Here is a 15,164-nt window from a genome sequence, read left to right on the forward strand (position 1 = left end):
ACGCAGTCTCGGGGTCAAATGTTTCAGCCGTGAATTCAATAGTTGGGTGATGTAAGTTTGCTTGTTCAATGAAGGCTTCGATGTCTGGTTTACTCATGTCCTATAGGGAAAATATATCGTGTATGTAGCATTTCCAAACTGTTGTTCTGAAGACAGTTTTGCTTGGAGTTGTTGTTTCAATATATGCCATTAAAATATTGGCAAAGGAATCAAATCTGCTGTCTTTGTGCCCATTGCAGTTCCATAGTTTTGCAGGTAGTGCTTTGCATTGAAGTGGAAGAAATTTTCTTTGAGGATTAATCTAAACATTTCCGGCAAGTAATGTGTAGGAATGGGTTGTCTTTCTAGAAATTTTAATTTGCTTTGTGACAGACAATTCCAATGTACCCTCGTTTTGCTGTATATTTGTGTCAAGACTCATAATATCCATCGAAACAAGAAATGTTCGGTTTTTCACTTTTGTCTTTTCAGTGAAAGGTATGATTTCTGTGATTTTGATATTGGTTGTAGCAGATAGTGTGAAAGTGAAGAATGATCATCGCAGTAAATTTTCCAATTAAAGCAGTTAAAAAGAAGAAGCCTGAAAAAAATCAGGGCTTCAACTGGATTCGAACCCGTGACCTCCGCGTTACCGGTGCGTTGCTCTACCAACTGAGCTATGAAGCCACACATTGGGAGCGAGGTCAATTTACTACTACAACCGCAGTTCAAAAACGAATTATTTTCATATATACTCACATCATTTCACTCCTCACGGGAGATATGAACTCAATAAATTGACCCCGCTCCCAATGTGTGGCTTCATAGCTCAGTTGGTAGAGCAACGCACCGGTAACGCGGAGGGCACGGGTTCGAATCCCCTTGAAGCCCTGATTTTTTTTTTCAGGCTTCTTCTTTCCAATTGCTTTAATTGGAAAATTTACTGCGATGACCATTCTTCACTTTCATCTACAACCGCAGTTCAAAAATGAATTATTTTCATATATACTTCACCGCAGCTAGTGTATCAGCAAATTGTGTCAAGCACAGAACAAGGTTTTATTGGATTATTAAGAGGAAACCAAACATCCATGTTTTAACTAGGGGGTGGGTCATGCAATTTCCAACCTCGCTTTAGGGGTGGGTCAGTCATTTTTGTGCCGAAGGGAGGGGGTGGGTCATGTGTTTTTTATCAACCACATTTCCAAATGCTCCGGCCCACCCCCCCCCCCCTATACTTTTTGACCAGTCCCTAAATGAATTATTATTATTATCATTATCATTAGTAGTTTCTTTGGGCGTTGTTAGAGAGGAGAGTTAATTAATAGCAGGTCCTAGTATGTTTAGAAAGCGTATGATCCTCTTGCCTCCCATTATTGGGTGACAGAACTGTACTTTTCACATTGTTCGACCAAAGCAATGGAGCATTCTTTGATTGGTTGTTGTCTATCTACCATCATTTGCAGTAGCGCAGGCAAAAGGTTTAATTCCTGAGCTTTCCTGAGGATAAATTTAGCCGTATCTTGCAAGTGCGACACTCCTTGCTGTAGTTGTTCCCATTTCCTGACCCGCCTTTCGGCGACAGCGGCAAAAATGAAGTAAACCAACCCGCCAATTATCAATAATGCACCTCCCCCGATCAGAACACCAAAAACTACAGGAAGAATCTGGCTGTTCCATGCCATCCACGCTATGACTCCACCAAGGATTAGTCCTAAGAGTATCGACAAAATCCAGGCTCGTCTTCCGTGTTGTTTTTTATTGTCTCGGAGTATTCTTCAACAAGACTAGGATATATATTTGCTCGCGCTCCAATCTTTTTATGCCTGAAAGAGCCCAAATGGGCTTTGAGCCAATAGCCCATGAGGCCGAAGGCCGAATGGGCTCAGTATTAACTCAGAGGCCATAAGGGCGAGAGGAATAATTGTTTTAGTAAAATCCAACTAGTTGGTCAAAAATACCGAGAATAAAAACGTTTTAACTACTTAAAGCTAGACTTTAATCCTTTTTTGCCGCCAAAAAGCCGGCGCTTTTCGCTACTAGTGGGCTGTAACATATAGCTAGTAGTAGCTCAACCAATCAGAACGCAGCATTCATAATAGACCAGTAGTTGGATTTTACTAATATTACTTATTAGTGGACACATTCGGACAAATTGTTCCTCGATCATAGACTGACACGGAGCAAATCGAATGGCCGAGAATGGAGTCAGATGAGTCATCGTTTACTAATTTTTCGATGTTTCATTCTCTGTGTTAGAAATTATTGCGTCATTGTGGTGGGAAAACTCGTCACGTGATCTGAAAACTGAGCTTTTTACGAGAGTCTTAGAACTGTGTAGTCGTTTGGAGTCGTGGATCTGATCAAGTGTGTAGATTGAGTGTAGATCATCGAATTTTTACGCGAATTGATGTCGATGAATCCTTTAAGTGTAGACCAGAGTACAGAATTCTAAAATATGAACATGTGAAGAAATATGCTTTCATGGAGTGAAGAATAAAAGCTACAGAGAACTGATTATATCATACAAATTTGGTTACACTCTGAAAGGCTAAATTTTTGTTGGCTGGGAACCTTTATCTGGAACAAAACTTTACTTAATTGACTGACAACGCATATTGGCAAGTCATCAGGTCAGACTCGGAACCACTGGTGAGAAAAGTTAGAAAAATTTAAACCAACTGCACAGAAATTTTATTATTCGAGTAGGGTTACGTATGCGTAAAAACTAATTGGCAAATGATTAAAATTACCCCGTAAGTTGTTGTATAACTTTATCATCGAAACACCTTTCAGTGTAGTTTAACCGGATTTTAAGCCTTCTTGGTCAGTCATCCACAGCTGTTAAGATTTTTTGACGATTATTAATTTTCGACTTTTTCGTCTTCAGCTTATATAACAGCACCTCTGAAAATATGAAAGTCTAATAAAATCTGTGACTTCCTAATTACTCGTGTACAGATAAGCTTCCAGTCAACAGGTGGGGCATTGAAAGTCTTCTTTAAAGTTAATACCGCATGGCTGGTGTCCTTACCTTGTCAACAGAGTGCGAAATTTCTCTTCAAGCAGCTTGGTTATTGTCAAAATTGTCTCAACTTCTGATTCTTTCGGTTCATTTTCCGTGAACTGAGTGAAACATCCCATGGTTTCTTTTAATGTGGACAACGTCTCTTTTTCGAGATCTTCCCAGTCAGAACTAATGTTGTCGAGATCTTCTTTTATTCCTTCGTACGACAGATTTTCGTTGGATTCCAGATTGGTGAGTGCTTGGTATCCATTTGTAAAACATTCCATTATTTTATCGCAAACGTCGCAGCAGGCCATGTTGTACCGGAGATGCACCTGTCGCCTATACATTTGAAACGACAGGAATGAAAAACAGGGGTGAAATATCCATGGGTTAGGTCAAGAGAATCGTCAAGCATTTGCACTGATAACGTCAGTTTGAATTTGTGCAATTAATCTGCAAGTAGTATTCTCGACTCAGACCAACTTTGCTGACATCATAGCTTAAAAAGGAACAGTAACGTCATCATTTACCTTTAGTATCACTACTTTTCGCGAGACTTTATTTTCGTGAGTTTCGCGATTTAAGAAATTTCGCGAAATTAAAGTGTCGCGAAAGTTAAAGACGCGAAATTTATAGTGACCTATACTATATTTTATACATTTTCGGTCCGATACACACGAGTAAAAGGGCTCAATTTTCGGTTCAATGTATGTCCTTGTTCCTCATCATCTGACTCATCTTGCTGAATTAGCTCCTGTAACACTTCCTCAGCAGTCTTTAAATTTGCCAACAACAACAATTCCTCCCCTACCTCCGACAGAACTTGCTCATAAAAGAACCTCAGTTTATCTAATTTACTTTCACCTCTGCGTAACTTTTCCAGCCTTTTTGTTACCTTTACAGAAGCAGCTTTTCTTTTTACTGCTTTGCCTTGGACTCGTGTCAGTAATGTTTCTTTATCAAAATCCTGATTGGGGCCTGGGATCCATCAAGCTTCTTAATCATCAAAGACATTTTTTGGTTACAGTCCAAGCTGGTGAGTTAATAGTTTAATCTATACACGTATTGTTACTTTGAACTCCCGGGGGTCATTTTAACATTTACCACTCTTGTATGGGCCATTCCTTCCTTTTATTGGACAGTAAGTCTTTTACATTGGAGGTAGGATTAGTCAACCTGTGCGGGTAGTGTATCCCTTTTAAAAGGGTCATTTTCCACCATGACAATGGTCGCTTTTAGTGAGCGCCTTTAAATGCTCCTTTCAAGTTATCTGTAGTCAACCCGTCGTTCTCCAAGCAAACGGCAAACTTCCTGATCATGGGCAGCCTCTGCTATGTATTTCTTTGGCCGTTGGCCGTTAGGTTTGCCTCGCAGAGTAATCCCATATGAAGTTCATGTTACGTTGACGTCGGATATATCAACAATCGGTTGGTCATCCGCCCCTGCGAGTATTTGCTTTGGGTTCATGTAGTAAACCTGTGCATTGTAAATCTCAGTTTATTGGCCCTTTCGCCAAAACGTTTGAGGAAATCGTCAGTAAAACATCAAACATCTTTTAAGCTTCAACAATGATTAATCTGCTCTTGGCTTAATCATAGTGGTCTCCTTACGTTATTGAAATGATGCTTTAATTATTTACTTCACTGTTTTTTTTCTACTATTTGATTTTTTAGATAAAGCCAGAAACCCTGAGCAACTTACAATAAATGGAGTCCACGACATGACAGAAGCAGAGATTAACCAACAAAGAACTTTGGATTTAAAGCAAAGACTTCTTCTTCTATCAGACGAAGAGAGTCATTCCTCTCTCCAAGAAGAAATAATCTCAAAGCAGGATCAGCAGCGCAAAGATTCTTCTCAGTGTCAGTATGAAGGATTACATATTGCAACAAAGAAAGCTGTAAATATGACTTGTGTGCCCTATAAGAGATCTGACAAGGATTGCCATGAAGCCTTTAGTTACTTTGGGATGTTCAACGTTACGAATTCAGATACACATGACTGCGTAATGCTTCCTAGTCGGCCAATTTGTTCATTTCTCACGGAGTCGAGGTTTGGCCCTACAGAGAGAGTTTCTGTGACATGTTGGAGAGACGTGTGCGACAAGTCATCACCAGTCTTTCTCGGCTGTGCCGATCCCAGGTTTGGAATCGTACACAACGAGAACGATTGGCGCCAATTTCACAGCGTGGGAGAATTGGAGCAAGAGTTACCTGAGATTGTATCTCGAACTTCAATAAATGGTTTTAACTTTTGTTTACTGAAGTGCAAGGAGAGGAGTAAAAGTGTCAAACAAGCTCTAATATTCCCGCCAATTTTAAAACGTGGGACGACGAAAACAGATCATGCAAATAGAAAGATAAACATTAATATTGTACTTGAGGATTCAGTTTCTCGGTCACACTTTTACAGATCCATGCCTCGGTCGGTCCAGTCTCTTCGTGATATTGCAAAAGATTCTAGTTTCCAGGCAAGTGTGCTGGATTTTGAGCTCGTTCAAAGCTTTGCCTCCAACACTCTTGTGAACACCCAGTTTTTGATGGCAGGCAAATCACTAGAGTATAAATCAGGAAGAACAAACAATATAGACATACTCGCGGATAAGTTTAAACGCTTTGGATATCAAATTTTAATGCAGGAAGACTTGTGTTGGTATGATGGGTGGGGAACTTTTCTCTCCCCTTCTTACAAGAAAAACATCGAACCTTTCACAGAAGGATTCAAGCAAGCTTTTGAAAACTACAAACAAGAAACCAATCCTTATTTAGACAATGTGGGTCTCAATTATCTTTCTTGTGAGATCCTAAAGGATCTTGGATTTACGAATCCTTTCGGGCGTAAAAAAGGCGACAACACTCTTTGTTGGGATGGCAGATCACTGAGTGAATATCTTCTTTTTTACGTTCGAAGATTTCTGTCATTAATAGATCAAAATCCTGCGGCTGCTCCTGGATTAACTTATACTCATCTTAATACAGGACACGAACCCTCTGGAAAGCGCATTCGAAACGACGATCGACTTTTGTCAAGATTTCTTGAAGAAATGGTTAGAAGCGAAAACACTTTGACAATCATTCTCTCAGATCATGGAGGTAAGACAACAGATTATGCTATCCAAACACTGCAAGGAAGTTTAGAGGTTTATAGCCCAATGCTTTTTATGATCATTCCACATAAAGTAGCACAACGCTTGGGCAAAGATAGACTGAACGCTCTTATTGAAAACCAAAAGCGCTTAGTCACGGTGTCGGATTTACACTACACGATTACTTCTGTCGCAGAGCTGACAGAAAGTGGTGCCGCGGTCAGTCAGACCAGTGGCTTACTGAGACCAGTGTCTGCTACTCGCACATGCGCAGATATACAAGGTCTTCCTTCGGAGGTGATGTGTCGTTGCGAAGGTTGGACAAAGTTCCTGAGTGCAAATTCAGTGGATGTTTTATGGCTAGCAGAGTTTGCCGTTGGACATATTAATAATTTAGTGCAGAAACAATATTTAGCCGGTAAATCAGAAAGCAAACACTTAAGTGGATACGGAAATTGCGCCAGATTTGTTGGAAAAGCTATTGAGCGGCCAAGGCAGGAGATAGCCGGCAAATATTACATCACAACAATGATTTTAGTTGTTGAGCCAGCCTATGGTATTAAATCAAAAGAACGCTTCGAAGTTCAGCTTCGGCATTCAAGCATTCGAGAACACAGAATCACCTTTATTAAATACACACGACTAAGCTTTTATAGTAAATACGAAAATTGCGCAGACAGGGGCGTGGACGTGAAACTTTGCGCCTGTGCGACTCCGCGCCAAGGATCGCATCAATTATCAGTGGAGAAACTGATCCGCTCTCGCCATTTTGTAGATTACGGACTGAAGAGTAGCACGCGATCACTGGACTCTAAATGTTTGTTGGTGACTGTACGGAGCCTAAAGAAATATATCGTGTTTAAAAGGCAGCCTCTCTTGATGAGCATTGAAGTTGCAAATGTGTGCAGGGACATTTCGATGAAAGTTAAGTTGGGGGGAATTCACAGGAAAACAAAATTTTCCCAAACATTACCGTTGTCTTTAGTCGTTAAGCCAAGGACAATACATTATGTGCTGTCAGTACTCAATGAGTGGAGGTATGGCTTTTTTAGACCAGCTTTCATGCACGTGCCCATTAACCAGACCGCGGGTGGTGATCTTTCAAGAAGAAAGCGTGACATACTAGAGTTTACGTGACATAGGCGAAATGTTGCCTCGGCTGTTACTGGAGAGACCACCCTCTTATAAAACCACTTCTAGTCCGCTCACTAGCTCACAGTCAGAAAAACAACCTCCTGGACAGATGGTACCTATACGGCGTTTTTCCAGGCCTTCTCGGTCAATGCATTTCGGTGACGTATTCCAGAAAAACTTGCTCGGACCACGTGACCCGAAACACATCGGCCGGGCGCAATAATAAGGCCTAGGAACTTGGCAAGGTAAATTTGAAGATTCCAAACGTCATAGGACGGAAACAGAATGATAATAGGTTATGCTTTAGGGGTACGTCACTATTATGCATGGTAAAACGTTATTAATCAATTATTAATGCCGGTTTGTTTAGACATTACCCTGCGAGCAGAGGCTACATTTTCGCGGTATGAGCTGGCGCACGCCAGCTCATACCGCGAAAATGTAGCCTCTGCTCGCAGGGTATTTAGACATTTGATATCTTGTCACTTTATTGCTATTAGAAGCTTTAAACGACTTTTTTTCCTTTTAGCTTAAAATACTGTCGCGACATGCATTTAATTTTAAGAGTTACATGTTAATTACGAGCGCTTCCGATCTTTTTATAGCCTGTGGTGAATATAATATCCTGGCGTGAACATTCAAATAAAAGCTTTTTTCTACATAACCTTTTGAATCTTTACGGTACAATTAGCTTTTTGTAACTATACAAAATAACATGTGGAATTTATATTTCAGTTACACCTTTTTCCAGTGTGCTCCGCCCTGCTTTTTTGCAGGGTATATTTCTCCATTCATATCCAAATGAATAGCAATTATGACTGTGAAAATCAGGCCAAGGATGTCAGGGTCCCAATTGTTTAAAAGGTGGCCTACCAGTCTATCAAGTTCTTAGATTGGTTTCCCTAGTACTGATTTATCCGGTGAAAGCGCTATTCAAAGTTTGACCATTCTCGTCTCCATAGACAATCAACTTAATTTGTCAAGACCACGTGACCAAAAGAAACGACGGGCTCTGGGGACGAGAAAGAAGTTTGACCATCACATGTTCCAAACCCCATTTGCGTTTGGTTTGGCACATGTAAAATTTGCCCAGGCGTAACTTTGCGCCACATTAGGCCAGGAGCTTAAGCCACAACAACGGCGACGCCGGGCTACAATAACGTCACTTAATAAGTGAAGTCGCGCTTCTTCAAACCTGATTGCGCTTTTTCCATCTCGTTCAATTCGTTAAGTGTTGAAAATTTTTTCTATAGTTGAGGACTAGAAAACTGTTTTAAAGTTCAGAGGAAAAAAAAGAAAGTCGTTGTCTTGTGTTCACGCCCGCCACAAAACGTGAAATTAGGTGACTGAAAAGAAATGTACAGAAAAGCGTGATGCACGTGCAAAGTTGTTGTTTTGCCAAAATAAACCTTTTGCTTTTTGGCCCTTCTCCTTGACGGCGCCGACATCGCTGTTGCTGGTTAAAGGAGCTGTGTCACAAAATTCAGACAAAGTACTGGTAATTACAAAATGCCCGTTAAATTAAGAGAAACATAAAAAAAATCACCTAAACATTAAAGGAAGGTTAAAATAACACAACAGAAACAACAGATTCCACGGATGGGCAAAACTGAAGAAGATTGAAATGGATTGAAATTAGGGTTTTTGTAAACTGTTCAGCCTAACAGTTTTTCAAAGTTGATCCCTGCTGCTTGCAACTTCATGAATAATGCTCAGGAGACATATTTGTTTGTTTCTGATCTCTGATATTTGTCATTTACATGTAATTTCTGTGCTTACTTTAAGTTCCATAGTGATTGAGGGCGAGTAATTGGCAAAATGAAACAAACTGAACTGGACTGCAATGACACAGCCCCTTTAAGCTCCCTCTGTTAGGATCTTTGAGATCCAACAACGCGACGGCAACGAGAACGTCGCTTAGAAAATGAATTTGTGTTATTTCAGTCTTTATCGCGATTATTTTTACACACTTACTTTGTCATATGTAGGCGAACTCTCCTGGAGTTAAATTCCTAGGGACCATATCCAAGTTCAGAGAGAAAATAAAATTTCGTTATTGCTTGTTTACGCACTCCATAAAACGTGAAATTAAGAATTTTCATGTTGTACTCGTGCAAAAACGGGCAAAGAAATATACGGAAAAGCGTGATGCACTTTCAAAGTTGTTATTTCGATCATAATTATATAAAACCTATTGTTTTTTTAACGTTCTCGTTGCCGTCCGCGTCGTTGGATCTTAAAGTCCCTAGTGATGCAGCAGGGCGCCGCGCTAATGAATAGTCTGTTATTGTCTTAAATGACAGAGGTGGTTAGCCTGCGTTGCAAGCGTCGAAAGGGTAGGGAATAGGGAGGAAGACAAAAAGGAAGAGGGAGTGTGGTTTTCCTTTTCGCGCTTTTCTCTCTCTCACCCCCTCCCCCTCCCCCTCCCCTTCCCCTTTTTTGCGCCTGCCACACAGGCTAGAGGTGCTAATTAATTGGGGGGTGGTTCCCCTCGGAGTAAATACGAAACTTCTAAGATTAAGAAATAAAAGGATATAAACAAAAAATCAATATAAACTTAAGCGATAATAAAATATACTAAAAAAAATTACCTTTGCTTAAAAGCTTTGAAACGAAAATTTTCTGAGCCCGCTCTTAAAAACCTTTCAGTACTATCTTCATGTACCACTTGGTTCTTAAAGGGAAACTAATTGTATAATTCCTACCGAAAAATAATATAAAAAAATTAACAATTTTAAAATACTATACAAACTAACTTAAGGTTAAGTAGTTGGGGATGGGAACTTCAATTAGGGGTTAGTCTCACTTTCAAAATTGGTCCTTGTTCTCCTCTTTTTTATGAATACGAGATTAGTTGAAAATAGCGCATTTGATAACATCGTTGAAATTTTCGCGGTGTAAATGAATTATTATCATTATCATTAGTAGTTCCCTTGGGCGTTGTAAGAGAGGAGAGTTAATAGCAGGTCCTAGTATGTTTAGAAAACGTATGATCCTCTTGCCTCCCATTATTGGGTGACAGAACTGTACTTTTCACATTGTTCGACCAAAGCAATGGAGCATTCTTTGATTGGTTGTTGTCTATCTACCATCATTTGCAGTAGTGCAGGCAAACGGTTTAATTCCTGAGCTTTCCTGAGGATAAATTTAGCCGTATCTTGCAAGTGCGACACGCCTTGCTGCAGTTGTTTCCATTTCCTGACCCCTCTTTCCGCGACAGCAGCAAAAATGAAGTAAACCAACCCGCCAATTATCAATAATGCACCTCCCCCGATCAGAACACCAAAAACTACAGGAAGAATCTGGTTTTTCCATGCCGTCCACGCTATGACTCCACCAAGGATCAGTCCTAAGAGTATCGACAAAATCCAGGCACGTTTTCCGTGCGTCACAATGTTGTTTTTCATTGTCTCGGAGTATTGGTACCGCTCTTCAACAAGACTAGGATATACATTTGCTCGCGCTCCAATGTTTGTATGCCTGAAAGTATATTATCACTTATCAGTGGACACATTCGGATGGATTGTTCTTCGATCACAGACAGACATCACATCGAATGGCCGAGAATGGAGTCAGATGAGTCATCGTTTACTAATTTTTCGATCTTTCATTCTCTGGAAGGCTAAATTTTGTTGGCTGGGAACCTTTCTCTGGAACAAAAGTTTTGTGATTGACAACACATTTTTGCAAGTCATCAGATCAGACTCGGAACAGCTAGTGAGAAAAGTTAGCAAATTTAAACCAACTGCAGAGAAATTTTATTATTTGAGTAGGGTTACGTATGCGTAAAAAATAATTGGCAAATGATTAAAATTATCCTGTAAGTTGTTTTATAACTTTATCATCGAAAAATCTTTCAGTGCAGTTTAACCAGATTTTAAGCTTCTTGGTCAGTCATCCACAGCTGTTAAGATTTTTCGACGATTATTAATTTTCGACTTTTTCGTCTTCAGCTTATATAACAGCACCGCTGAAAATATGAAAGTGTAATGAAATCTGTGACCTCCTAATTACCCCTATAGATAAGCTTCCAGTGAACAGGTGGTGCATTCAAAGTCTTCTTAAAAGTTAATACCGCATGGCTGGTGTCCTTACCTTGTCAACAGAGTGCGAAATTTCTCTTCAAGCAGCGTGGCTCTTGTCAAAATTGACTCAACTTCTGATTCTTTCGGTTCATTTTCCGTGAACTGAGTGAAATATTCCATGGTTTCTTTTAATGTGGACGACGTCTCTTTTTCCAGATCTTCCCAATCAGAACTAATGTTGTCGAGATCGTTTTTTATTCCTTCGTACGACAGATTTTCTTGGGATTCCAGATCTGTGAGTGCTTGGTATCCATTTGTAAAACATTCCATTATTTTATCGCAAACGTCGCAGCAGGCCATGTTGTACCGGAGATGCACCTGTCGCCTATACATTTGAAACGACAGGAATAAAAAACAGGGGTGAAAGATCCATGGGTTAGGTCAAGAGAATCGTCAAGCATTTGCACTGATAACGTCAGTTTGAATTTGTGTAATTAATCTGCAAGTAGTATTCTCGACTCAGACCAACTTTGCTGACATCATAGCTTAAAAAGGAACAGTAACGTCATCATTTACCTTCAGTATCACTTATTTTCGCGAGACTTTTTTTTCAGTGAGTTTCGCGATTTAAGAAATTTTGCGAAATTAAAGTGCCGCGAAAGTTAAAGACGCGAAATTTATAGTGACCTATACTATATTTACATTTTTGGTCTGATAGGAGTATACACACGAGTAAAAGCGCTCAATTTTCAGTTCAACTTATGTCCTTATTCCTCATCATCTGACTCATCTTGCTGAATTAGCTCCTGTAACACTTTCTCGGCAGTCTTCAAATTTGCCATCAGCATATCCTTCATAAAGCCCAGATATGTCTACAACTTGGTTTTCGGCCCGAAATTCAGAAACAAATGGAGTCGAGAAACAGTACTGATGAGACTGAGGTCGAAGTTGAAGCCCTTACATGCCACATGGCTGGTGAGCCTTTATAACTACTTGACAGGCTGTGTGGGAAAGCGGCACATTGCAAAAGGATGGAGCAAAGGGGGAATATCCAAACTTGTTCAAGGGAAGACAACCTTATCACCTGAAGATCCATTTGAAACTGACATTGAGGCAATCCTTATCTAAAAGCTGAACTAAATACTTATCTAGTTATATATGCAGTGACACTTGAGCGCTTCTTGGACTGAATTATTACGGCAATTGTTAGGGTGATTCACTTACGGAAAAAACACGATTCAGCTTATAAGTACAGTCAAAGCTCTCGTAAGCGACGACCTCGGAGAGTTCCTGATAAAAATGGTCAAAACTTAAAAGGTGGTCATTTTAAGAGAATGGGCTCTTTGCGACAAGAGCTGTTGGTAAAAAGTTTGGCTTATGTTGTTATTTACGATAGATTTAGACAAAACAGTAATTTAAAAATCGCTTATGTTGTATACCACCCTAAATTTGATAAAGGTCGAGTAAATGCATCAAGTGCTGGGGGTTGCTTACGTAAACTTAAAAGTGAAGCGGGAAAAGACTAGCCGGTAATTCACCGATAAAGAAGTTGTGGTGGCTTATGAGAGCTTTACATCATGGAGCTTATATATAAATCTTGTTTTGTAATATGTCTTCAGCTCCCCCCGCCTCGATTAGTTTATAAGCTATTTGCGGGTGGGAAAGTAATGTAATAAGTTATTTTCCAATTTTCAATAAAATTTGTTGTTTTGTTGTTGTTGTTGTTAGTGTTAATCACTCAATGGGAGAGTGGTCGTAAGAACTTCGACGGTATTCTTATAATAGATTTTTAACTGTTTGAAATGAATCCATTTTTCCAAACCCTCAAACGTATTCGTGGATGAGGTCTATTTTAACACTTACCCGTCAGTGCATGGACTAAACCCAGGGGTACCCAACGGTGGTTTCCTCCTAAATACACTGAAAACTCTTTTTCGGCTATCGAGAGTACTTAATAGATATCAAGAAATGCATTCTAAGTGGCGCTATAAAATTTGCTTCTGTTTGGTCATCCTAGGGGAACTTAAGTCTTTACGAAATTACAAGGGCTTCAGTATTACTTTCCCCGAAAATTTCGACGCAATTGAACGTTTTCTGAAAAGAGTGAGAGTTGTTCTTATTCCTCTCTCCATCAATTTTTGAATCCGAAAAGTTTAGGTTCCCTTTTTTGCATGTAGTAGTGTAACGATTAATCGAATTCTCGATTAATCGCGATCATGACCGACGGTTCGATTCACGATTCTTTGCTTCCACGTTTCGATTTTGGTTCGATTATTGCAGACCTTTTCCAGGGTGCCCTGAGTGAGTTATTAGATTGTAAAATCGGAATCCAGAACGCTTTAAATTGTGCGTTTATTATTGACGAGCAAAGACGATAGCATTTCGTGCGCATTTTTTGTTGCCTGATGGTAAAAATGCTGTCCTTCAACCACCCTTTGAGAATTTCCAAATAAGGCAAACTATGTGCGACACGCTCTTTGTCAGGTTCTCAAACATGGCGACGAGCCAAGCGACTGTGAATCCTCCTGTCCCTGCCACTATTCTCAAATTGCAGGGGCACCCAACGAGAATGTAGTTCAAAACCACTTAAACATAGCATTGTTAAACGTATTTTAGTATTTAAACGTTAGATACAGGCATACTATTATCCGCTAAAAATTTTTCATCTGTTCGGATTTCCTAGCTGAAAGTCTAGTGATCCGGAAATTCTGGGGATCAAAACTTACCTTTTCGAAAATTTCAGCCAGAAAAATGGCTCCCGAAAATTCTAGGTGACGTTTTTAGGGTAAAAATCGGTTAAAAATGGGCAATTATTCCATTTTTTAGATTTTCGAAATTCCTAGGAGAGGCAGGCAAGCAAGAAATTTTACAATGAATGTTCCGAAAATTCTAGACCTCAAATCGTCTTCCGAAGAGATATTTTCCGAAAATTGACGTTGGGAGCCCCTGAAATTGAGGGTTTAGGGTTGCATGTAATTTACATTACGCGTTATGTTATAAGAATTAAGAAACATTTACATAATCGAATCGCAATTGAAAGGCAATAATCGAAATCGAATCGAACCGCAAGGAATATGAATCATTGCACCCCTACTTTTTCGACGAAAATTAGCGTTACATGGGGAGTAAAATGTGAGAAGTTATAACTTCATAAAATCGTAGGGAATTGGTTAGATAAGCTTCGAAAATTGTACCTAAATGGAACGGTCATCCAGAAATTTTCAGCCTTCCTTAAGTAATAGAAAATTATAGGCAATATTTGCTTTTCCGAACAGATAATTCACATGCAGAAAACAGTCGTCTTGTTTATCCTTACTCTCTTACCACACTCTTTTTGATAATCAGCATAAATAAAACTGGTATTTTTAGATCCAATGATTTTAATTCAGTTTTGTCTGGCGATTATCCGTAGTCTTGTATGGATGGGACAATCAGCTAAAGCTAACGGGTACTACTTGATGTTTAGAGTAACTAAAGCCGAACACGGATATACGTTACTAATTCACCTCCAGCCATAGGGAGCTCAGCACGATTTGGGGTCCTTTGTTAAAAGACTTTGCATCCAGTGTGTGAAATGATATTAAGGGCGGATCATTTGAACAGTGTTCAGTTGTGTAGGATGTAGTTTGTTGTACATGGTTGCCGTATCTTAAACTGTCTATTATGCTTACCACTTCTCACTACACAAATTGACAGTGAGGAATTCCCCCATTAACCCTATTGTGCAAACTGAGCATCCTACGTAGGTACTTTTCAGAGCTCTTCTTACCTAATTCTGCAACAAATATTCCAAGCTTGGCCCACTGAAATAGCTGAAATTGATAATGGCGATCCAAACACACTGTATTCGAGAATATGTAAAGAGCAACTGTGTCAACGTTGGTCTGAGTAATTTATCACCTCTGCAAAATTGATTTATGAAAAATAAATT

The 15,164-nt window shown here is 39.6% G+C and overlaps 3 protein-coding genes across 3 annotated transcripts; 1 reads left to right on the plus strand and 2 right to left on the minus strand.

The window, feature by feature from the left end:
- Window positions 1–1,238: 1,238 nt before the first annotated feature.
- On the minus strand, window positions 1,239–3,558 carry LOC140941892 (uncharacterized). The gene is made up of 2 exons (XM_073390895.1): window positions 3,014–3,558; window positions 1,239–1,755 (listed from the first exon to the last, which is right to left on the minus strand). Exons 1-2 carry the CDS (start codon window positions 3,334–3,336, stop codon window positions 1,353–1,355), a joined length of 726 nt encoding a protein of 241 aa, XP_073246996.1. The 5' UTR covers window positions 3,337–3,558; the 3' UTR covers window positions 1,239–1,352.
- Window positions 3,559–3,694: 136 nt separating this feature from the next.
- Window positions 3,695–7,497, plus strand: LOC140941893 (uncharacterized). The gene is made up of 2 exons (XM_073390897.1): window positions 3,695–4,025; window positions 4,663–7,497. Exons 1-2 carry the CDS (start codon window positions 3,695–3,697, stop codon window positions 7,209–7,211), a joined length of 2,880 nt encoding a protein of 959 aa, XP_073246998.1. The 3' UTR covers window positions 7,212–7,497.
- Window positions 7,498–9,986: 2,489 nt separating this feature from the next.
- On the minus strand, window positions 9,987–15,139 carry LOC140941469 (uncharacterized). The gene is made up of 3 exons (XM_073390464.1): window positions 15,003–15,139; window positions 11,304–11,618; window positions 9,987–10,688 (listed from the first exon to the last, which is right to left on the minus strand). The coding sequence occupies exons 2-3, from the start codon at window positions 11,591–11,593 to the stop codon at window positions 10,217–10,219; spliced, it is 762 nt and encodes a 253-aa protein (XP_073246565.1). The 5' UTR covers window positions 11,594–11,618; window positions 15,003–15,139; the 3' UTR covers window positions 9,987–10,216.
- Between the last annotated feature and the right edge of the window lie 25 nt (window positions 15,140–15,164).

The sequence above is a fragment of the Porites lutea genome, chromosome 6 (assembly GCF_958299795.1).
Source record: "Porites lutea chromosome 6, jaPorLute2.1, whole genome shotgun sequence".
In the NCBI taxonomy this organism is placed as follows: domain Eukaryota; kingdom Metazoa; phylum Cnidaria; class Anthozoa; order Scleractinia; family Poritidae; genus Porites; species Porites lutea.

Excerpts from the sequence above, each read along its gene's own strand:
- LOC140941892 (XM_073390895.1), bottom strand. The coding sequence starts at position 3,336 with ATGTATAGGCGACAGGTGCATCTCCGGTACAACATGGCCTGCTGCGAC. Across the intron at positions 1,756-3,013 it reads TTTCGCACTCTGTTGACAAG|AATACTCCGAGACAATAAAA; the intron begins GTAAGGACACCA and ends GTCTTGTTGAAG.
- LOC140941469 (XM_073390464.1), bottom strand. The coding sequence starts at position 11,593 with ATGGCCTGCTGCGACGTTTGCGATAAAATAATGGAATGTTTTACAAAT. Across the intron at positions 10,689-11,303 it reads TTTCGCACTCTGTTGACAAG|GCATACAAACATTGGAGCGC; the intron begins GTAAGGACACCA and ends ATATACTTTCAG.
- LOC140941893 (XM_073390897.1), top strand. The coding sequence starts at position 3,695 with ATGTATGTCCTTGTTCCTCATCATCTGACTCATCTTGCTGAATTAGCT. Across the intron at positions 4,026-4,662 it reads TTTGGTTACAGTCCAAGCTG|ATAAAGCCAGAAACCCTGAG; the intron begins GTGAGTTAATAG and ends TTGATTTTTTAG.